This window comes from Prorops nasuta, unplaced genomic scaffold, assembly GCF_024137725.1.
Source record: "Prorops nasuta isolate Cenicafe-Biocafe unplaced genomic scaffold, Cenicafe_Pnas_1.2 PNAS00005, whole genome shotgun sequence".
NCBI lineage: Eukaryota > Metazoa > Arthropoda > Insecta > Hymenoptera > Bethylidae > Prorops > Prorops nasuta.
The window spans coordinates 8,100,512-8,124,347 of NW_027116802.1; the positions used below are offsets into that span (position 1 = coordinate 8,100,512).

General features: G+C 43.4%; 1 protein-coding gene across 2 annotated transcripts in view; it reads right to left on the reverse strand.

Moving 5' to 3' along the window:
* The window catches only part of spri (sprint), an 87,431-nt gene that overhangs the window by 4,493 nt on the left and 59,102 nt on the right, over positions 1 to 23,836 (reverse strand). The window contains exons 4-13 of one of the 2 annotated variants that reach the window (XM_066727844.1): positions 12,438 to 12,561; positions 9,097 to 9,288; positions 6,885 to 7,069; positions 6,589 to 6,767; positions 6,138 to 6,242; positions 5,425 to 6,041; positions 4,635 to 5,334; positions 4,066 to 4,554; positions 3,809 to 3,953; positions 3,492 to 3,721 (exon numbers count right to left, since the gene is read on the reverse strand). In XM_066727844.1, coding sequence (XP_066583941.1) covers positions 3,492 to 3,721; positions 3,809 to 3,953; positions 4,066 to 4,554; positions 4,635 to 5,334; positions 5,425 to 6,041; positions 6,138 to 6,242; positions 6,589 to 6,767; positions 6,885 to 7,069; positions 9,097 to 9,288; positions 12,438 to 12,561 — 2,966 coding nt within the window. The remainder of the gene's footprint in view (positions 1 to 3,491; positions 3,722 to 3,808; positions 3,954 to 4,065; positions 4,555 to 4,634; positions 5,335 to 5,424; positions 6,042 to 6,137; positions 6,243 to 6,588; positions 6,768 to 6,884; positions 7,070 to 9,096; positions 9,289 to 12,437; positions 12,562 to 23,836) is intronic. The other variant, XM_066727845.1, reaches the window with a different exon arrangement.

The following is a 23,836-nucleotide window of genomic DNA, read 5'->3' on the forward strand; positions in this document are numbered from 1 at the left end:
GATTCGCGCGAAAACTACTCGAGCAACTCGCGCGTTCTACACTACTATACAAACACGGTGTAATAAAAGGTTTGCCGAGCGGAGACTGATTAATAATCGAGAAACTAATTAATGAGCGTCCTCCTGCATTTGTTTTTCTTCGTTCTTCCCTCGCGGCTGGGACGCGATTCTCTATAGGTGAATGACACGTAATCGGAGAGAGAGAGAGAGAGAGAGAGAGAGAGACTTTCTATGAATGCGGTGCAATAGCGGCACGTTGGGCGTTTTATAGGGATTTCAGACGACACGAGTGGTTCGAACGCGTAGTTACCACGACGGGAGTTTGTTTGATACTGGTGTGCGAGAGCGAGGAGCGACGTGCGAGTACTGTCAGCGGGCCAGACAGTTGCAACGACTAACGAGAGGGCTAAGGAGAAGAAGATGAAGAAGCAGGAAGAGACCGGGAGGCGTCGAGTCCGACTCAACGTTTCGTTGGCTAATCGCGCACCGTCTATATATGTATTATCGAAATAACAAGACAGTGAGGCGTCACCGGCGGCGCGCGGCGACGTGGACAGCACCAGCGGCTAGATAGAGAACATTCTCCTATCTTTCTAAATATCTCACTGTACTTTAGAGCCTGATCATCATCGAGGCGGCTGTTTCGTGCATGAGGCACAACGGTGCTTACCCCGCCACGAACAAACATCGATAATCTTGGCAAACACACCTCCATTGTCCCGGTCCATTAACCGGTACCCATCACCATATCTTTTATAGATATTACACATTCGTTTTCTCCTCGACAAAACAATCATTTCGACCGATTTTTCGTTATCCTTCCTCTCTCTCTCTCTCTCTCTCTCTCTCTCTTTTTTTTTCTTTTTCTTTTTCTTTTTAAACAAATTTACGACTTTTTTTTCTATTATTGAGATGGCATCGTGATTCAGCTAGAAGCTACAATAGACAATGTTGACTAGTCTACTGATTTTCCTTTACGAGCCTGTACTTTCGAGCGAGCTGAAGAATGCTGATAAGAATCGAAATCGATAAACTGAGATAATAAGTTGCGAAGGTAAATAAGTACTCGCGAACTCGTCATAGATATATAGAATTCTTTCTCTCTCTCTCTCTCTCTCTCTCTCTCTCTCTCTCTCTCTCTCTCTCTCTCTCTGATCCGATCGATAAAGTTATATCTGATATACAAGCGAGACGCAAGAGGCGAGCATGACTCTTGAATTTCGTGCACGACTACGGTAAATTTTCGGTAAAAATATCAAATTTTTTGTTTCTTTCAAAATTATAAGGAGACACGGAGCAGAGTGAATTTTTCTTGATGCGTACGTAGGAATTTTAAGTTTCCTTCCATTGCACAGTAAAGGAGAAATTTTGCTGGATAGAATTTGCCGAGCGATATTTTGCAATAATATCATGAGTAACGAGAGGTTATGGATAAGATCTGTGAGTAGAGCTACCGGAATAAAAGCTTGGTTTGCTGATCAATCGAATACGGAGAGCGAAAGACGTCATCTTCGAATCATCGTTAGGTCACTGAGGTTTGCAACGTAACTTTGCGCGGTTCCAACCGTATATCCGCTTTGCGAAACGTTTCGTTGTATTTTCCATTAACAGCAGTGTGTCCGTGTTTTCGCATCCCGCTTGATAAATCGCTTCGGTTTATAATAAGTCTCGCGTGTCATTGCTCTTTGTCGTTAATTTACTACTGCGTAATTTTAACAAAGCCACGCGATATACAAAGATTTAAAGATAACTTGGTCAGTAGTCATATTGGCTATGTCGTTATTACTATACTCGAATAGTTTCTGCGCTGAAAATTAACGATTTCTCGTGCTCGAGTGGTTACATGCATAGTGCGCGCAAAAATACCGCAGATAAGTGATATTTTTAACGCTCGGGATATCAGCTGATAATAAAAATTGTTATATCCCCCGTTTTCATTTAATTCCATTTTTTTACCGATTTTTTTCTCTTCGGCAACAACCGATCGATTCGCGCGGATTACCGTTCAAGGCTGATTAAGTTTGTCCCTCCAAAACACCGATTGAAAAATATCCGAAAGAAAACGTCTACATCTCGAGTTAACTTGCACAATATACTCTTCTACCCATATATCCGCGATATACTAATTTCTACGCGTAATGAGTTAATATCGCCTCGGCACAGCTCTTAAACGATAATAAACACGGTCCTATATAGCTTCGTGTTTACACTTGGAATTGCGAAAATTTATTATTGATTTTACGTATCGTTCGAGGAAAGACTGTATTTGTATATATTTACCGGATGCTCTTATTAGATAAATGTCTCGGAATTTCCGTTCGAGTCTCGTGAAGCTGTTAGGAAAAATTGTTCGATGATTGAAAGGTGGATGGAGATGGATGATTTTTCATAATTTAGCGGGAAAGTGTGTTGCGCGGGGCGTTTCAGTTGAAACGACGAGTTGCGACATGCGTTATTTGGTTGCGTATATATTATTGCGTACCCGCGGGGTACCATGCAGGAAGAAGGAATCTAATCTACGAGCCAATAATGACGGAAATAGGAACGAGGGAACCGTGACCGTCGTTATCGAGGCTTCGAACACCAGCCTCTTTCCTCGGTGCATTCTTCGGATTAACGAGGTCGTCTGTGTCATGTTAAGACGCATCTCTCGGTAGTTCTCTTCACAACCTACTCTTAATATTCTTATCGGACGAATGACCGTTATCACTATCGCTTTCTTCGACACACGCTCGTCAATCGACCACTGCGCGGCCCCACTCGTATAATCCTAATCGGCTCTAACCTTCAAATCTAATTTCTAATACGTAATCAGAGTGTCACTAAAGCTGATCGTTCCAGAATCATTGCCTAAGACGTAATAATAGCGAAATTATTGACCCAGTTGCATCATTCTATTCTCCAATCACAAATTCAAGGTATATTCCTTCAACAATTTTCTAGGCTTTAATAATGATAATACACAGAAAAATGTGATCTATTTAACACAAAGACAAATAACTTGGTTCGTCGTGCAATCGTCGATCGCAGATAATCCCTACAACTAATCATCGGTCTACTTCTATTGTAACAATAGTGTAACTTTAATAGTGTTTTAACTGGCGCGCGCGCGCGAGTCATCGTTTCTTTTTCTTTTTCTTACTTCTTTCTCCCTCTCTCTCTCTCTCTCTCTCTCTTGAGCTATCGCATTTACTGGATCGATAGACGATTTTATTGATTCATCCCCGGATAATAGAGAATGATTTTGTAGAGTTGAAAAGAGAGTCGTATTGCGCAAGAGGCTTCTATATGACATGTTAATAAACCGTATCATCAGAGATTCGTCGAGTTTTCAATTAGATCCAGATGAGAGAACCGATGCACGCTGTGGAAAGTTGAATCGAAAACTAATCCAGACAAAATAATCCGAATTTGCATACGCTTAAGACGCCAGACGAAACGTTCTTATAAGGAGGGGGGGGGGGGGGGTGATTGGAACGCTCACGACTTACACAAAAGTGGATCCAGACGTTCTTTAAAGCTTTTGTTCCTCTTGATTCTTTCCACGTCGCTCTCGTCCGTATCCAGCATGGTTTCCCACTCGGAAGGATCATAAATCCGATCTTTCTTCGATTCAAGCGTATCCTGATTGTCGCTCCTGTTCTCAACGTTGTCGTACGACGAGTTTCTATCACTGCCCAGCGAATCCGGTAGGTCCGATGGTTTCAACAATTCTGGGTACCTATAAATAGAGAGAGTAATCTCTCACTCGGTATCCAGGACAGTACAAAATTATACATTTCAACGAGACATTGTTGAAACTTCTTACCGCTGCAGAATGATACTCTGAACGGTCAAAGTATTCCCCACAATATCTCTATCACAATCTCCGTCCGGGAACTTCCGAGCGACATTATCGTCTTGGTAATCAGCATCACAGTCATAATCCGGCACGCACTCTTCTGGCTCGTTGCCTGAAAAAAATGAGACATAATTATGCGATATGCTTGACGGGTGCTTAGAATTGATAGATTAACATCTGAATTAATTGAGGAAAGAAAATGGTCGATCGAAACTGATTTTTACCGATAAACTCCCAGCTAGAGTCAACTGCCCAGGATGTGTCATTAAAAACTTTGGGTCTGATCTTTGGTGGTTGTACAGGTTTCGCTCGTGGCACCTTTTTCGTTTCCTTTGCACTGAGTCGCTTGGCCAAGTTGTCGACCGAAGACGATATAAGTGGCGTTTTATCCTCCACCTCCTCCAATTCGTCCCAGTCAATTGGATGAAGCTGATTAGCATTGTTGCTGGCTGGAGTTTGCAACCATCCAGGCTCGCTATGACGATATTTGTTTGTCGCTGGATTATTCTTGGTTCGCCTCCTTGGAATTATCGCCACGTTCTGTACAATAGCATCGGCAGGCTCGGCGTAAAACGGGCTACCCTGTTTCGATTCGGGAGTCAGTGGACTGTTGCTTTCGGATTTAGCTAGTAGCAGTCCCAACTTGTTTCTAGGAGGTGTTACGGTATTCGGACTGTGCAACGAATTGGCGCTACCTATAAAGTTTGACAAATCTTATTATGCATTTCAATACTCATCCTTACAACGACGAGTCGTTGAGGAGGGATAAAATTTGCTTTGGCGTTATACTCACAAACTCTGGATAGTAAATCTGGCCTCTTGCAAACTAACGTCTCTTCCGGAGAAGCTTGATCCGGGCTCCTCTGCTCTATTATCGGCTTAAAGCTAGTGAATTCTTGACTGTTCGCTTCTTTGTTATAAATATTTTTATCGGTGCCGACAGACTTGTCGTTGCGCAGGAGCAGCCTCTCGTTCTTCGCGCCGAAATATTCGTTTCCGTTTAGTATATCACTGGAAGACCTTTCGGCGGGACTCGCTATCCTTTCCTGAACAGCCAAACGGTCGTTGGAGGTTCTGATTCGCTGCTCCAGGATAGCCGTATGTACGTCCTTTCGAGGTAACTTGTCGTTTGGTGACCACGTGGAGTGGTTCGACTGGTCGGTGGTGTTCCAGATATCCTCGTAGTCCGATATCTTGTCTCCTGGGGAGCTTCTGTAGTAAGATTCGAGGATATCGGATTCCTGATAGTGTTGAGAGTTTTTTCTGGCCTCGCGATCACGTCGACGCTTCGATTTGCTGGTGCTGGAAGGTGTGGTGGGCGAGAGGATGCTCGGCGTTTTAGAGCCGACACTGGAGACTAGCTTTGACGTAGGAGAGAGCACTGGGGTCGTCGATGACAATGGTGACTTTATCGAAAAATTCGAGGTCAATGACTTGCTCGACGTTATACTTTGAGGACTTAGTAGAGAGCTGCTAGGATCCGACGGTGTATTCTGTTGCAACAAAAATATATATATATATATTAAGAACGCGTTGAAACGTTGCTTCTATCAATCATCGATCATCAAAATAATGTGATTTACCTGGGAACTATTATCCGCGTCACCGTTCTGGTTAACGTTGAAAGTGACCGTGGTGGTGACGGTGAAATTATTCTGGCTCTGACTCTGACTGAATCCCGGCTTTGCCCATCTGGGCGGAGGCGGAGGAGGAGTTTTCACGTTCTGTAGGACATTATGATTCTCGCTCATGATACTCTTGATTTCGGGAATGATGGGCGAGTTGGTCCGCGACAAATTATTAAAATTGGAGATGTTTTGATGGAAATTCGAGGTGGTCGTTGTTACGGAGCTGAATTTATTGGTCCTGGAAAATTCAAGGATGGCGGTCCTCGGCGTTTCCACGAGATTCTTCGACAAGTCGAAACTCGTTTTGGTGTCTTGCATCGGGCTGAGCACGTTGCTCTCGACGTTGTGGACCACCGGGGAGGAGCAGCGCACGCTCTGCACCAAATTAGGCGAGATCAGCTTCTGCGAGAGCTTCTCGCTCGGTGATATGTTGTCGTGTCGGTCCTTCTGCGCGTCCAACGGCTCATTGAAGGTCGTCAGGTTCAAAGTATTCGGTGGTGTGGGTCGTGGTTGTCGAGGCAGCGATGACGCGAATGTTGAGCTTGTTACTGTACTCGACGGTGGGGAACTACCTACGAAGCAAATTATATCCGGTGAATATACATATCACAATTTCTGTCGTGCACACCTCGCTCGACTAACGTAACTCAACGAGGGAAACTACTTACGAGCTTCTTGATGTGACAGCGGTGCCAGGTTTAAGACTATATTTTCCGAAGTTGGAGTAACACTATTATTGTTATTGTTGTGGTTACGGTGGTGATTGCTGTTACCTGAAAAGAGCATTACATTGGTATTAGCACGAGCATTTATCACATTCTGTTGAGAAAGAATTCAGGACATTGGTGGAGGAAGGTTTTAACTCAAGCTTTCAATGCTCTCGGTAAATTTATATATAATTATGTTTCCATGCCGTATAGAATATAGAGAATATCTGACAGAACATGGCGTCAGTAAACTAACTTTCAGGAGAAATCGAATATGGAGTATTTCTTTCAACCAAGAGTTTGATTTATAATATAAGGAATTTTCAAAATATGCATTGGAACATTTTGGTGAAAATTGTTTTAGCCAACACCTTCTCCCACTGACTTCTTCAATTATCAAATAAAAGCTTACCACCATTGAAACTACTGAGGCTCGAAGTATTGCTGCTGCTGCTCTCAGGTGGTTTTGGATTCGCCATTGGATATCTCCAGAACTCCTGGCCCAGAAGAGCAAGCGATGAGAGCTGTTGTCTATTCTTTGCTTCGCGTATAGCTCTAGGTAGAGTCAGCTGCACTGGCAACTCGTCACTGCTTACCCAGGCATATCAATGAAGAATTAATTAGGAAAATCGATTAATCATATCAGAGACTAACGTACACACAATTCAAAGAATTTTCTTTTAATATGGTAATCCACTAATCACTCACCAGCACTGGGAATAATGAGCGATCAACGAGGGGATGTTATCGAACCTGTTTTCACTCGTTTCCAAACTCAACTTCCCCTTGTTGGCTTGAATCAAATAATGCTCGATGTAAGGACCCTTGCCAGGTGGTAATCTGACCGACAAGGCCATCGTATCGCTCTGGCTCGATTGTCGGACGACAAAATTCTGAAAAAAAAAAACAAACAAATTATAACAAACACATAAATTTTTCTAATTCGATCCAACAAATGTTGCTCTTTACATATTTCTAATAATAGAACGGTGTCACAGGAAGGAATAAAGATAGGAAGAGAAGGTATATTTTTAATTTGATTAAAACTGATCTCGTTGTAGTTTCATTTCACGGACATTATTTTTTATGACTGCAATCTACGCCCTCTAGCCGCGACTGCGTGCATCGTCAGCGTTTTCCCTCGACACTTGGTTTTGCAGAATATCTCGCTTACTCCAGGGACTGTTTAATCGCGAGGGCTGTCTCATCTATAGGGAGTAATTGCGACGAGTATTGTTTTTAGGCCGGGCTATTCGGCAGTGCACCGAATAGATGGCAGACTGAGGACGAACACAACAATTAACAAAGCTGCAAAACAATGAGAACCGACTGAACAATGCTCCACAATGGCCAGGCTCATTCGTAGTCATTTCTCCGTTGATTACAGAGCGGGACTTTGCCGGTTCGCACCGCCTACCAGCCAACCAATCGTTAAGCTTCAACGTTACATTTCTCCACAATTTTTTCTCCTCTTCCTCGACCATTATTCGTTCCCGCTCGACATTATCTCGCGTGTTTCGGATAGATTTTTTTACGATCGATACAATTTTCCCGGAATAGGAGAAAGAAGCGAACGAGAGAAGCGGAGAAAGTCTATGAATCTTATTTTGGGAAAGATTAGAGGCGCGTGGTATTTGGTAGGAGAATGAATTCGTGTAATATTTAGAAGTCTGTGTTTTGGAGGTGAGCCAATACTTGGTAGCACGATGGTTCTCCTCGGAGGGTTGCGCACTGCCATTTTCGTTTACTGCATATTAAACGCAGTTGCATGGCGAAGACTTGGCAAGCGAACCGCTGCACCGGGCCATATCGTCATACGTTTATTAGCGACGTATCGGATAAGTTGTTGCTTCCACGAGAATCAACAGACGTGTGTCGCACGGTTCAACGCTCTTCGATAATATTTCCACCGCGGACGAGGTATACATATATACATAGGTATGTATACAAATACATCAGCAGTGAATGACAGGAAAGTTTTGGAATTCTCGTCGCTGCGGTTCCCAGGAAGTTTGTGCATTTGATCAGTTGGTTGACGAGCTGCTCTTTGATAAATTCTCAGTCGGCGAGGTTGTCTCGCGCGCGATCCATGGCCGGGAAATACGGGCAAGTGCTTCTGACAGAGCGAATGAGTCCTTTTGATGGTGGGATTTGCCAGGATTCCCTTCCATGGTATAATAAAAGGCACGCATGCTGAAAGGAATATACATTGAATTTAGCGAGCGATCGATGCTCCAGCAGAAGCTTTGAGAAACTTTAAAATGGAAATTCTCGACTGGCTCGTTTGCGTGCCTTAGCCACCTCGCTTATTTCGTACTCTTTGTTCCGGCGTGTCCTCGACACAACACCAATTCAAACGAAGAAACCACTAGAATTTTTCCCTGATTCTCCAGAGTAATACAATTTCATTGTATCCTAACTCTCATCCGATTCTTTTTGCGGTGTTACCGTTGACAAACTTTCCCCCTCTCGCTTTCTCCATTTTTTTTTCTTTCCAGATATTCATCTGTTCTCCAACCATCGGTCTCTTGCATAAATTTTATGAATACTGCAAACTTTTCCTTTTATTCTAATAAAATCAGTGTTAATTCTTTTTTTAAAAGTGTATTTTAAGGGGAGAGAAAGGGGGATTCGATTAAAATGTCTCGAAGAGTTTTCCAGGAAGGTTTACAGGAGGGATCGATCGTCCAATATCGCTAGGGAAGGAGTCACACTGTAGAATAGTTGGACACCTGTCTGGATGAAAGTTGGCTCTCTCGAGTTTTCCCGTTATCCTCCGAAAACGTGCATTGTGTTTACAAGAAGAGAAAAGCTCGAGCTTGCGTGAAAGTGGGGTGGTGGTAGGGTAGGAAGGAAGCTGCAACGAGGTATGCGGAGGAATTTTCTTGAAGCTAATCGACTTTCCTAAGTGCACACTCACCCCTTCCTCCTTTCCTTGCAACAAGTGGAAGGCTCCGGCTCTTTGGATACCGGGCAGGAACCATATCGGATGGGATCGGATGAGCCTCTCCAGTAGAGTGATGTCACACGCCACCTCGCTGCCAGAATCTTCCGTGGAGCCCGAAGATTCTCCGGAGGTGGCCGATCCTTCCGACGACAGCGACTCTTCGCTCTGAAAAAAAAATCTCGTTGTGTAATCATTTCTTCGTTAACCGTTTCTCTCTCTCTCTCTCTCTCTCTCTCACTATAACGCTTTATTCTACCGGTGCTGTTGCGATACTTTTTATAAAGGGATCAGTAACGATGAATGTATATATTGCAAGAATAACAAAGGCAGATGAAATCACCGAAAGGTCGTATCAGCATTCATGGGAGATTTTTATTTGCCAAGTAATGCGAATGAGATTGCAGTGGCAGATGCCGGCGCATCTTTGCTTCGTTTCGCGAGCGAGGCGTTTGCCATTTCTAGAGGTCTCTCTTATTGTATAGGGATTACGCTTGGATATACCGCGATACTGGAGCAAATGTCCAGAAAAGTAAGAAGAGAGAAAATAGGAGAAGGAGGGGGGGGGGGGGGGGGATTGTGTAATCTTGAATAAAAATCGCAATACGGTAGGTTGGCCAAAAACGAATGAAGAAATATTGGGAAAAAAAACGTGTAATGGTAGATTGCTTGGTAATCGCAGTGAACCGCGTATATATATATATATAAGATTAATCACAGGGAGTTTTAAGAGGGCTTAAACAAAGCTTTGGCAATTGGCTGGCGGACGAATATGGAAATTTCAACGAAATCGTTCCTTAAGCCTCGATTCCGGGGACGCAAATCCTCCTCCGTTGTGGCAAACAATGAACAATAATGGAGCATTATACGCGTTCCCATTGGCGCTTGGCCTCGCCTTCATCGACCTAGGCCCCCGGCCGGCCGGTTATCTCAATTTGCAGCTGCTGTCGCTTTGCAATTTATTTAGCTGGCAAAAAAACACTGGCGAATTCTCATTTTCGCCTCGGCGAACTTTAATTCTCACTTTGTGAAAGGCGAGCAAGGGCCAAGTGGCCCGTAACAAATCCTCGCCATTTCGATAAGAAAAAAGAGGAACCTGCCTCCGCTCGCTCACTACACTGCATCAGCAGGCATGCGAGGGTTCATTGCACGCGACAGAGATTAAACACTCGAGAGTGTGCAAAACGAAAATGCAATTTCTCTCTCTCTCTCTCTCTCTCTCTCTACACTTTCAGCTTATATAGGCTCAAGCGATTGGCGCGAAACGCTGGCGAATTTGATCGATGCTGATCGATCGACCCGGTGTGTTTCCTTATCTCGCTCGATCCGCCCCTTTTCCTATTCGGCGACAAGCTGACTACCGATACGCATCGCTCAAGACGATCATTCGTCCTTATCAAGATGCACTTTGCCAAAGCGGCCGGATTACGTCTCACTTTTTCTTCAATTTCTCTGGCCCCTTTGCACCGAGGAGACCAAAGCATCCAGAACAAATATAATACTAATAAATCCGATAACGATGAATCATTCTGATAAATCTCGCGAGGAACTCTCCGAGACGTTGGAGCAATGTGAAAACTTGACAACAATGAGGTAATACGTTCCGTTGAAAGTCCTTCGTCGGTTGTGAAAGCTTAAACGAATTAATTTCGAGGAAGATAAAAGTAATAAAACGTTAAATACTTTAAGCTGTTGATGGGTTTCCGAGGTAACGGGATTAATAGTTCTTTTCTTTTTTTAAACTCAGATGAACACAACGGAGGATTACGTGTACCGGCAAATTACTTTCGAACATATAAGCGCGAAGCAGGAAAAAAGCTTATTGGGATCTCTCGAGGTTCAACCGATACTCGAGGATTCTTCCAAAGGGTGCACTGATGAGGGATTACACGGAGCATCTTGGAGAAAACGGAAAGGGGCTGAAAAATAAGCGAGAAAGAATGGAAACCTATATATATAGCGATACTTTCATGCACGAGCAGAGAAAATTTCTTGTCCTTTGGTAATTAAAGATTTGTAATTAAAATTACGACCAGAGTACACAGCGATTCGAGCTCTTTCGTTCGATAAATTACAATTAAAAGTCATTTGCATTTCCTTGATTATTCAAACGGTGTGCACTAATTAATTTCCTTGGGAAAGGTAAATCGGGGATAAATAAGAGAATAATACTTTCACCGAGCGATGCAAGTTGAGAATTCAGCATCGTGCTGCCTACTGTGTGCGCGGTGTAAGATTGAATGGGTCGAGTTTCGAGAGACCTCCCTCCCCCCCCCCCTTCCTCCACAACCTGAAAGAGTCTGTTCAAAGATTGAAAATCGAGGCTCGATTCGCGATCGGTGGGAGTTCGGAGCGCGAACCACCACGACGGAGCGTTTAAAAATGGGCATAAGGAGGGCTCGGAAAATATTCGCGACTGGCAATTAAGGGATTTGCAATTAGCCGGAGGTAAATTGGCACGCGTCTCACGTTCGTATTTAATCCCTTTAGCCAGTAATGCCGCGGTGCGTCAGTCTGCATTTCAAATTAAATTACACTCGTACACGCGCGTTGTGCCTACCTCGCTGAATCCTCATCCCCCTCCCCTCCTGTCTCATAAAATCCACCGTATCTCTCCTCTTCGTCGATATCACTCCTGAAGCCGGAGCGAGCGTTAAAAAGCTGCGCAGACTTTCCACGGGACGCGCGAATCATAACGGGAACCGTATAGGACTTTTACGATCGTTTTAAGTGACGCGCGTGAATGAAACAATGCCTCCTATACGATTGATACTGGAATTAAACGTTCCATCTCTCAAGAGTCCGGAAGATTCGACCCTGCGATAAAATTGCCAGAATTATTCCCTCGTTCATCTTTCTTCAATGCTTTCATCTTCCATTTCCTTTTCAACATCCGGGACGTCGAAGGTATAGGTATATATATGGAGTGGCTTATATTGAAAATGCAAATGGGCCATGAGACCCTCTCGTTAGGACGAAAATCAAGCGATTTTTTACAATGTCCCGTACGTGTTTGGTAACACACTACTATATCTATATATATATATGTGTGTGTGTGTGTGTGTGTGTGTGAGAGAGAGATGGAGAATAAAACGACCGAGCAAATGTTTGATTGGTGTGTTTGAATTTTGGCAAAATTGGGGGCTGCTGATTCGAAGAATGCTCGATCACAATTGGTATTTGCGTTGAAATGTTTGAATGAGGGAATCGAAGTTTTATCCTTGGAGTTGTTTGCTCGCGTTACATGAGCGTGCAAAGTCGTGTGGGAGGCGGATGAGTTGGAATATGGAGAAGCAGAGAGAGAAATTCGGGCTGACCTGCATGTGATGTAACTGTGTGAGTTGATGGTGTTGGAGAGGATTTGGCGGAGGCGTACTGGGCGAGTTGACAACTTGAACGGTTCCATGCTGCTGCAGGTACGGCTCCAGGAAGACATCGCTCCTGTAACGAAAAGCACAACCAAATTACAAGTTGCTCGCTATCACTCTTGATAATTATGCAATTAGTTTTGCTCGCGGTCACGCTCGAACCGTCTGCGCGTTCGTTCCTTCGTTACGTTGCATAAGGATCGAGTGCAAAGCTTTCGTTGCTTACCCCCCCCCCCCCCTCCTTCTCCCACGTACGAGTTCCACTCACACCTACGCGAACAAATCACACGCGTAGATTTGTCCGCGAAGATTGACAAAGCTCGTGCCTTGTAATTGGATCCGGCTATGTGTAATCCTCCACAGACACACGACATTTTCGATCCATTCATAAATTCATAACTATATATGTATATAGCTTGTAGAATTTTCACTCAATCATTTTTAGTTTAATCGTCAGACTCTTGTTTTCCTGCATTTTTTACGAGTTTCTTTCATGATTTTAAAGAGGATAAAAATCACTGTACTTTGGTTCTTCTCACAAGGATTTACGAGTAATACGATACACGATTGATGGGTCAACTAGATATGACGAGAAAAGGTATTCACATATATAACTCCAAAATGTGTATACAATTTATATAATTGTCACTGAATTATTTTTCTTTTAATCGTCACAAATTTTTCTCTTATAACGTATCTTAGAAAAAGCTAGTCCAACGATTTGAAAGAAAATGAGAAATCTCTGTGTTTTGGTTGTTCTCACAAGAGTACATTCATTATTTGGAGAGATTCGACGATTGCTTTACGAGTAATAAGATAGGTATACGATCGATGGGGTAATTAGATATGACGAGACGATGTTGATATCTTTAGCCGGCGCGCGTGGATCGTTAAACGTAAAGTCGAGAGACGGTGCTGGCTTCTTAAAGGTGTAATTAGTTAAGCGAGAAAGCCGTGGAAACACAGTTAAATGAGGCTTTCGGTACTTCGGACCAGCAATTTGTAGTTGCGAGCCCACTCGATAGGAGAACCGCAAACACCCATTGGTCGGAGTTTACCGTAAGAAGCTCTTTTACAACGATAATCGCTTTAGAAGCCGAGAGATAAATCTCCTTAGGCTTTATAAACAGAGAGACTATATACTCTAGACACAATACAGATACAAGCTTGTAAATGTGTTTACATGCAAACGTAATTTTACTCAAGTTCCGCGCTCCAGAGGCTTCCAACGCTGACAAGTTAGCCAAACTATTTTACCTCGCAAGCATTGGAGCCAAAACTCGATAGAAATTTCGTTGCTTCACTGCTCGCGCAAAATACAATTTCAAGCCAGTTAGCCACTAAACGCTTTCCTTCGTTTATCATCATCCAAAAGAGCAATGAAATTCCACGAAATTCCGTACAACCAGTTATTCTTGTCGAATGAAATTACGAGCGGGCGAAAAAGTTGTCCGGTTCTACGGAGAATGATAAAATAACTGTCTTGTCCATGCAAAGTAGCAAGTGTAGGATTTGCAGTCACACGGTGCATTATCGCAATAGCGTATAAAATCTCCATGCCCCTGACACAACAAACTTTCCACGGGCTGAAGTTTCTCTCAAAGTTTCTGGCGTGTCGAGGTGAATATTGTATGGGACTCGGTGCTACCGGTCTTGTGTTCCGGCATGTACCGTGTATGAATACATAGTGCAGAGAGCGTCAGGGAACAGCTATATTAGCTGCTGCAAATTTAACCTCTTGCAAAATTCTATTATCAGGTCCGTGTATGTATATATAAATATAGACGGAAAATCCAGAAAGGTAAATTGTTCGAGGGTGGAGTATATATAGGCTATTATGCAAGTGGGTGAGAAGAAAGTATATATAGGAGTCGAGGAGTAATAATAGATGAGATAAGAGAGCGATTGGAGGTAAAATTTGCATATCGCTGACGCAGCAAACTTTGGCCTGATAAAGTTTTGCGGTGCTTAGGGTGAATATTAGATAGGACACGGTGCAGCTAGTCTGCGCGAGATACATAGGAGGCGCCCTGCTTAGTTTGCTGCTACAAGTAGTACAATGTATTGTGTCTGTCCCCTGCATTTGACAGTGGGGCGCAGGGAGTTGAACATGGTCCGCGTTGGACTGCTGGCAGCAGGGACGTATGTCATTACGAACTTCCCATTATCGCCAGGATCTACGCCATTACACGGAGAATCTCCGCCACCGACCCTGCCCACCTCCAACAATCTCCTCCATGGAATTTCATTAATATCCCAATAAATTCTTCCTAAAATTCTAACGCGTCAATTTTTCAACATCCGGAACAACCTTTCACCTTTCCGAACCTCGCTCCGTAATAGTTTGTTTATTTTCGATTGGCCAGAACGTCCAACGCGAAACACCATGCACCTGTCACGCCGGCTTTTATCGATTGCCTTGCTGCATTTCAAGCTGCTCCTAATATATATTTTCACGAAAAAACTCGCTATTCCAATTTCCGACTAACTCTATATCCATGTACTGTGTGCATATATGCTGGCTCTGTAAAATTATCTAATGAAAAAGTATATGATAAGAGAACGTATATATATAATTCCGAATTTATTTAGTCGAATGACGTTGATTTAATAGACTATAGAGTATGTCGCCAACATAAATGATAGCGTAAGCCGAACATGACAGGCTAACAATGGCTTTTCTAGTCAATGGACGGCGGTCCATTGGCTCGGAGGGCAACGCACAATCGACGTTGGAAACTGCCTAATCCTGCACTCGATCCTAATAGTTTTCCAAAAGCTCGCTTAATACGGAATAAAGAATTCTACAGAAAACTCGGACAAACCTGCAATATTTTTCATAAAAACAAACGTGCAACACATTCCATGAGAATACAAAACTTTCGTTGCGCAAAAGAAAAAATAATTGCGAGTGACAATAAGGTTCGTAGAATCGACAAATCACGCGATTACAACTAATAATATATCAAAATAATCAAAGAACGCTACAACAGTATTATGGGGGAGATTTTTAATCGAATCAACAAATGGAATAAAGGGCATTTTAACTCCATCGAACAGGGTGGGAATTCGGAGCGTACGTACTTGATAGAAAGTTTCTTGTTGAAGAGGATGCGAGGACGGAAAGGAGAAGCCCGGGAGGAGGTGGGCTGTGGAGGAGGGAGAAGGGGGGGAGGGGTTACCGGGGAAGGAGAGAAAGAAGGGGTGAATGGCGTGTGCCCGGGGGTTCGCTATGGGGGGCTGACGGTCCTGGCTGGAGCCGGAGCAGTGTGCGTCGTCTGTGGGATCAGATGGGGGTTGCCATGGTTACTGAAGGTTCTCAACACGTGGTCTGACGCCGCACATGCCGGCCGGCCCGTTCGTGTCGACCAACGTCAGCCACGTTTTTACGTATTTAACGACCTGCGCTGCATCGACGTGCACGCGCATCCATCTACCTCCCCCCTTTTCTTCCTTTCTTCGTCTCAACCCCTTCCAACATCCATCTATATTACCTTTTCCGTATTTATCTCTTCATTCCAACCTTTTTATCCTTTCCCTCTCGTTTCTTACATTACTACACGATTAATCGACAACTGCGATCGATCGCGAGTAACTTATTGTACACCATCCACGCTTTGATTACTCTTTTTCACCAGTAGAAATATCAATGATTGGGAGTATTTGTAAAGAATCCATTTTAATTAAGGAATGGTTCATTCACACATATATATATTATCGACCCAGACACTTCTGAGCGAAGTATGATTGCGAATTCTACCATCGCTCGTTATTGTTTTCTCTCGTAACTGGTGTAAGCATCGGAGATGCAATCTCTGGGTGGATAAACGAACGGATATGCGGACGCGAATATCGGAAACTGGCGCGCAGTCCATTTTTGTGTATATAACGATCGACGTTGGCGAAGTTGGCGACGTTGGCGTACACGCAGCAAAGTCTGCAGTTCTCGCGCACTTTTATCCCTATAGGCAGTATACTTGCGCCTATTCTCCGTGACACAGGCGAGTCGTTGAAAGGGCTTCGCCCTTGGCGGCGCAAAGGCCGTGGCAACTGAAGAGGCCCTGCAAAACTTCGTCTCTCTCGCCGGCGCGCGCGGCGCTTCGTTCAAGCTTCCTTTCTCCCGCAACAGCAATCAAAGTACCACCGAATAATCCCATTTGCTTCAAATTACCTTCGAATTTTCCGTCCCGGCAAATCCCTTAACCAATCTCGCAAACGTTGCGCGACCGTTGTTCGGAACGAATAATAGCAGCACATTACATTAATCGCCAGTGAAAGTAGCTATATGCTAACTCAAATGGCTTTTCAGTCTCTTTCATCGTATTATACTTTATTATTCCCGGGGAAAATGGTTATCGCTCGAATTGCTTATGATTTCCGCGTCCAACGTCGTACGTACGTTCCTCGGCAATGCGATTGAGATGACGATCGACGCTTGGATTTTTCGAGAGACGCATATAATTTGGTGGTTCGATCAAAATTTCATCCCTTGGGAGAGGGAGGGGAGGAATTAGGAAGTCACGAAGCTGTTCGGAGTAACGCACCGCGAGGTTTACATAGTCAAATATGGGAAATGCAATCTGGTTTCGTATTCAAGACGCGAGGCTTTCCCTAAAGCAATTCCAGACGTCGGGGGTCGTCTCGTTACAATTGGAATGCCGCCAATCTTGGTCGCGCGTAAAATTTACGGCTTCGTATCGCACCTTGCCCATTCGATTCTCCGTCTTTCTCGATAAATGCAGAAACACGTCCTTGCAAATTACTCGCGCCCCGCATCAACGCTAGAAAAATCTCTTTCACTTACGGATCACTTGTTTCTGCACGAAGATTCGCATGCAATCAGAATTTTCTCAGAGAAGCGGGACCGAAGAAAAAATAGGGTGCGGGGTATTGGAGGGCACGTGCGTTTTTCCAATGGACAAATTCTAAGGTGTTTATATATATACATATATATACGGGTACGAAGGCGGAGAAACGTAAAAGTCGGGAGTCTCGACGATACGATCGCGTTTCTGACATGATTCCCGAGAAATTAATTATCTTCGTAAGGGAGAAACGCCTTCCGCCAATATCCGACTCCCACGGCGGATGGGGGACGGGACTTCCGCTCGATTTAATCCCTTCTGCCAGAACCGCGTGATTTCGTCGAGTGCAGATAACTCGGTTAAGCTTCCCCCCCCCCCCCCACAAATTCTCCTTCCTATGTTTCCCTATCACCATACCCCTCCCCCCCCCCCCCCCCTCCCCCGTCACGCCTATTTCTCTGATCAGCCTGCATCGCTAGAACTGCAGGAGATCGCTTCGTTTGATCCCTCGACTATCCCCCCTCCCCTCTCTCGTCCTTTTTACGCCAATACCGGAAAGGGAAACTCGAATGACTCCATTAATCGAAAGCGTCGCTCCTAATTTTCGAGCAATTCCCCCGTGACGAGGCTTGTAGCAAAGTAACCAAAGAGTCTGACGTATCCAATGACTATCAGGATCAAGCATTGGTTACGCAGAATTTACATTCTTAATGAAAACCATTTGCTGTAAGAACAGGACTTTTAATGCCGGCATAAAAAAGCGCGGAAGTCCAGCGAAAAATGTTGTTTCTTGCTTTACTATACGCATCATACCTTTATGGTTGTTAAATATATATTATGTATATATCACGCACCGTCTATTGGTCGTAAACTTACTTTACGATGCTGGTAGTGACACGGAGCTCTGATCCTTTCTTCCTGCATCTCTATGGGTACTTCAAAGAAAGGAGAGAGAGAGGTGAGCACCCTTTTCTCCGGAGTTTGTGGACGCGGAGCCTACGACGTGTAAAATTGCTTCGCTCTGAATAAGGGGCGTCCTCTGCTGCTAACAGCGCGAGAAGCAGTCAGCAAAAGGTAAAGCGTATTCGAGAAAAAGCAGAGAAAGAGAGGAGGATATGGAGATAGGCTCTTGAACATTCGAAAACCTTGGCAAAAATCTTGCGCAAACTTTGTTAAACACTGATTTTACTGACACTTGGAGAACTCCCAGACTTATCGATTACCTTGCAAACTTTCGTACACCAGTTTACGAATTCTCCTGGTAACCCGATCCGATTCTCTGGTCAGGCTCGTGTTTTGACGGAAAAGATTGGCTTTAGAAGCGTCATAAGTTTTAACCGTTAATCCAGCCTTCCTAAGGATTCTCGTGGAGTCACTGGAGGACTATGACGAGCGATGGATGGCAGTAAGCATTATTGGTTTTCACAGTGAAAAATACTTCGTATACTTGAGTTTTCCTTTGATACGGTGTCATTAAGCAGGTAATATGACAATTTTTAGTGTGTTTTTAAAAGACGCAGGATTGCCAAGTCCAATGTGAATCGTTGAGAAGCAGCATAAGTGGCAGGAAGAGCGTATATAAAATGAGAAAGGAGGAGGGATAGACGTAGTGGGCCTGGGCTGCTCGTTAAATTGCTTCCATCGGGTTGAGATAGGAGAAATCTATGAATTCAGCTTCTTCTAGACACAGAGGCCAGCTCTGTTCTTAGCCCTCTACTGACATAACTCGCAACATTTCTAATCCATCTGTACAAAAGCGAGCAAGCATTCCAGTTATGGAACACTCGCGCGTGCTATTTTTCACGAAAAAAGCTCCTAAGAAAAAGCAGACATATAGTACACGTGTTATATGCTGCGTTGGTGGTCGCTTTCATCATTTATTTTTTTGTTTTTACCAATCTGCGCCACATTCGTAATTCAGCTGGCCATTGATATCAGTGGAATAATTACAGTCGTAATAAAGAGATTGTAACAGTTTATTACACTGGTTTTTAGTTATATACATATATGCATAAAAGAGTATTCATGGTATAATTTTATTTATCGCCCATGATTAAATTATGCGAAATTCAAATTTATTTAAAACGAAGGGCAAATAATTAGTTAATTGTATGCCGGAAGGTGTACCTGGGTGTTTCCGTAGGAAATAATTTCGAGAGAGGAAATAAATTGGAGAAAAAATACAGCGAGGAGAAACTGGAATGTAAAAGCACGCATAAACGGGAATGACGGGGGCAGAGAACGCGTTAAAGGTAAAGGATAAGTTACTTTCTTCCATCTAATTTCTCTTCTTAATTAACATAATGTTATAAGTATCACGGGTTAGTTTTTGCACGATGCTATACAGAGAGGAAGGAAATTTAAACGGAAAGCTTGCAGGATAACGTTAAGAGAGCAAGCGCAGAGGGAGAAACGAGAGAAGTAAGAAAACACGGAGAAACAAGACGGTAGGTGCGATGGTGGAAAGCAATGAGAGTGAAAATGAGTGAGTAGAAGGGAAGGGGGAGAGAGTGAGGCTCGTGGGAGGCGTAAGAAATCTAATTGCAAGACAAATAAAAAAACAATCGAGAGAACAATAGTGATATAGAATGGAGCAGTAGGAATGAAAATGAAGTAAGGGAATTAAGGAAAGTATAAACTGGAAGCAAGTATGAAAATCAAGGCCTCGGTAAGGTGACAATTTTTAGAAGTATATAATGAGAATGAACAAGAAGCACCGGTTCGATTACCATATCTACCTTGATCATATCATAAATATAATCAACCGGTAAAACAAACATTCGCCGATACAAAACCCCCGTTAAGGGACATTGGAATGAAGAAAATAAAAAGTAGAGAAAATTCTTGAGTACCATATGAAGCGGTATATATATAGATAAGGTACAACGTACAGCAGGGAAAATTTGCTACAAGAAACAACGATAAGATTGCAATGACAAAGCGTGACAGAAAGTACATAACGGAAGAAGTAGAAAACAGCTGGCGAGCGAAAAGTAGGAATCGCACTGGAATAAGATTTGGTGGTGAGATTAAAGTAGTCATGCATGGTTAAAAGAAAAATAAGAAATAGTCGGATGGATGTTGCAAGAGCGTTTAACGAGAGGTTGGATGCTGTCGGTCAAAGGAACCGAGTGACGAGAATGTATTAAACGACGAACGTGAAACGAGAAATTAAATGCTTTGAAAAGTCTGCGAGTCGAAACGTAAGAACGGAAGAAGTAGCGAAAAAGGTAACACTGGCAAAAGGGAGTTGCTTGGTGAAACGCTTTTGAAGCAGCGAGTCTGAGGGGAATAAAGGCCGCGAAAGGAAAATTTTAGAGAGTTGTAGTGGAAAATCTAATGAAACGTTTGGTAAAATACCGAGTTTGCAAATATTGCGCAGTCAATGAAAGGATTTTTCATGATGAGAGGCTAAAGTGTTTTTTTTTCACAGAGGAAATGAAAACAGAAAGGAAGTAAGGAAGGAAGGAAGGAAGGAAAAAGGTAAAGGTTAAAAGAAAGAGGAAGACACGTGAAGGAAAGTAGGTAGGTGCAGGTAGATTTGCGTAGGTGACTACCGTGTGTTAGCTATCCGGTTTCTGCGTAGCGAAACCGAAGTCAGAGAACGGCTCTTGGGTTTCATGGGACCGTTGGAGTAAAGTAAGGTTGGGTTTCCCGAGGTAACACGCGACACTTCACGCACTAAGTACCTCTACGGTCTGTTTCAGGTCCCTCCCTTCCTTCTTTCCTTAGCTGCAGCTGACGTCACCCGTTATATTAGATTCCTTTTAGTCAGTATTCGATGGTATTCGCGAAGCAGTCACTGTGGAATCTGCCTGGTCCACTTTCTCTCCTAAAAATATTTCTTCCACTCAAAATAAAAAAAAAAATAATCTTTCCGTTGCATCGTACCTTCTAAATATTTTTATTATTATGAGATTCATTTATTTTTCTTCGTTTCTTACGAAAAGTTTTCAATATAATGCATGAACTAGTTACAGGTTTAATGTTGCAGAAATTCGATGAAGAGGTATCGTTTTCCTAAGAGGTTAGAATTGTCAAGGATAGATACGGGTAAGGTCTTTATAATTACGCAAGTAGTAACGGTCAGTGGTCAAAAGCATCCGACTGGATTTTTCCTTCTTAGGACGACGTCAATTGCTGCAGTGCAGTCAAAGTCACAGAGCATTTCAGGGATAATTTAGAAAACGGTTCGGAGGAATTAGTACGATGCTCAATGGCCGTGCAAAATTTTACTTTTAAATGGCGCGAACGATCTTTTGTCCTCCAGCGCTGTCGGTAGCTTCGAGAAGCAATCCGAACATTTTCAATGAACGCTCGTTCATGACTCATCTCACTACGAATGAAATATGACACTTGTATAAATATAAAAGAGCACAAAAATCCATTCTAATAATTATCTTGGCTTAATACAAACAATCGTTAGTGACGCTTTCGCTTATACATGGAGATTGAGTAACGCAAATAGAATTCCCGGCATTGTTGCATAGAAACCCAAAGTGTGAGCTGGCTGGCCTTATTACCTTGCGAAGCCTTTAAACTAAAATTAGAAAAAAATGAGTAACGTAACAGCAAGTTGCACGGGCCCCCAGACGAACGATGCTAAACTACTGCGTTGGCTGAACAATGGCATTTTGCAAGAGCCCAAAGTAAATTCCGCCGAGCATTTGAAATCCTTGCGAAATGACAGGAGAAAGAGCGAAAGAAAAGAGAATTAATTTTATCTTACACGGAAAGTATATCATCCGACGTTTCGAGTTAAACAATTGTATATATAGTATATTGTACGAAAAGTGACTGCTAGTCGATTTTCACAACGATGCTGTGTGTAACAGGGAAAATCGAGTTCCCGAGAGATCCTACACAAGGAAGGCTCCACACTGATATTGTTATCCTTCGAACAATGGATCGGGTTATCAGTCGCAGCTCTCGTATCCCTTTTCACCCCTCACGGACCATTTACCACAAACATCACGAGCTTCAAAATTGCTTTTGACGTGCATTATCTTCCGTGCTAGAAATTTCACCTTGCTAAAATTAAATCATATCATCTTGACTTGTCAGAGTGTACTATCCACTATGAGAGTGCCCGGAGCTTCCTTCTCTCCAGGGTTTTAATTTTGTCTGGTAAAAACTGAGTGTAAGAGTGACTGTGCTAAAGGGAAGTATGGAAGGAGGGGGGGGGGGGGGGGCGAGAGGTCGAAAGCTTCGAGCCTAAAGTGGAGTATCGTGTTCCGCATGGTTTGGCCGATTTCCTCGCAATTTGCCTCCCCGCGGCGATGACCAGCAGCAGCAGTACTAGCATAGCGTGCTTTGTAAAGGCACGCCCGGCAGGAAGTGCAAACAAACTTGTCCCTTTCTCGTGCCCGCTGTTATTCGACTAACGAGTATAGCGTGCGCTCAAAGCTACCTCGAACTTACGTCGCGATTCCTTGGGACCCTAAAATTACGCCATATTGACTAACAAGATTCACCTATAAGCCTTGGAAACCTCCACACACTCTCATTTCCCGGTGATAAACCTCATTACTTGGCCACTGAAAATTCTCCAAGAAATTTAAGAAAATTGCAATATTCGTGCGATCGATTAACCTTGAGATAATCGATTCCATTGAAAATTTATTACGTCATAACAGTGCTTATAAAGCTATTCTTGTTCACGAGCCAAACATAAGGTGAATTGGCTAATTCCAGACATGTAGAGTACCGGAATTCATCAACATAGCTAGCTTGCCTTTCGTCCTCAGCATCCTTCCAGTCAAGGATCTCACTTCGACACCCCGCGTGTGCTGAGTCAAACGTTTTCGAGCACCGACCTGAATTAATTAATTAAGCCACTCATCGAACGTCGTCGCTTCGCTCCTCCGTTCCAACAATGGCTTCCCTTTATCCCCGTGGTTAATTGTTCGATAGCTACCCAGATCCCTTCCTCCTTATATCGTCGTTCCCTCACCTTTTTCACCACGATGCCTCGACACCTTTCGAAATTCCCTCCAAACGGAGGAGAATATTAATCGCGAGGCTGAAAAAATGTCTGAGAGTTCATTGACCTCAACTTGGTAGACCCAAAGTCTAGCAAGTTTTATCGGACGATTTTCTCACTGGTTGATTTATACGGAAGATGACAACCGTTGTTTTTCTTTTGATAAAGTAAGAAGAACGTGGGTGGGATGTTAATTGCACTCTCTAGTGTCGAAAATCCGAGGAAGAGATTTGGTCCTTTGGTAAAAGGCAATCGGGGAGGACTGGGAAGAGGTTGAATTTGTCGAAAAAAGAAATACTGAATCGGATCTAGTCTATTCGCAGGACTCTAAGCGGATTGTGGATAAGCGGCTTACATAAGAATGAGCGAAGGGCTTCTCTCGCGGTCAGCCACTTTACTATCATATTTCGTATTAAATGCTTATTAAAATCGATTTTCGGGGTCGGGACACCCGATTCTTCAAAACAGAATTTTGCACGACCAAGGTTGTTTGGAATTTTCTGCTGCGTTTCGCATAATGTAACGGTTCGTATTTAATGCGTACAACTCGACTCGGTATA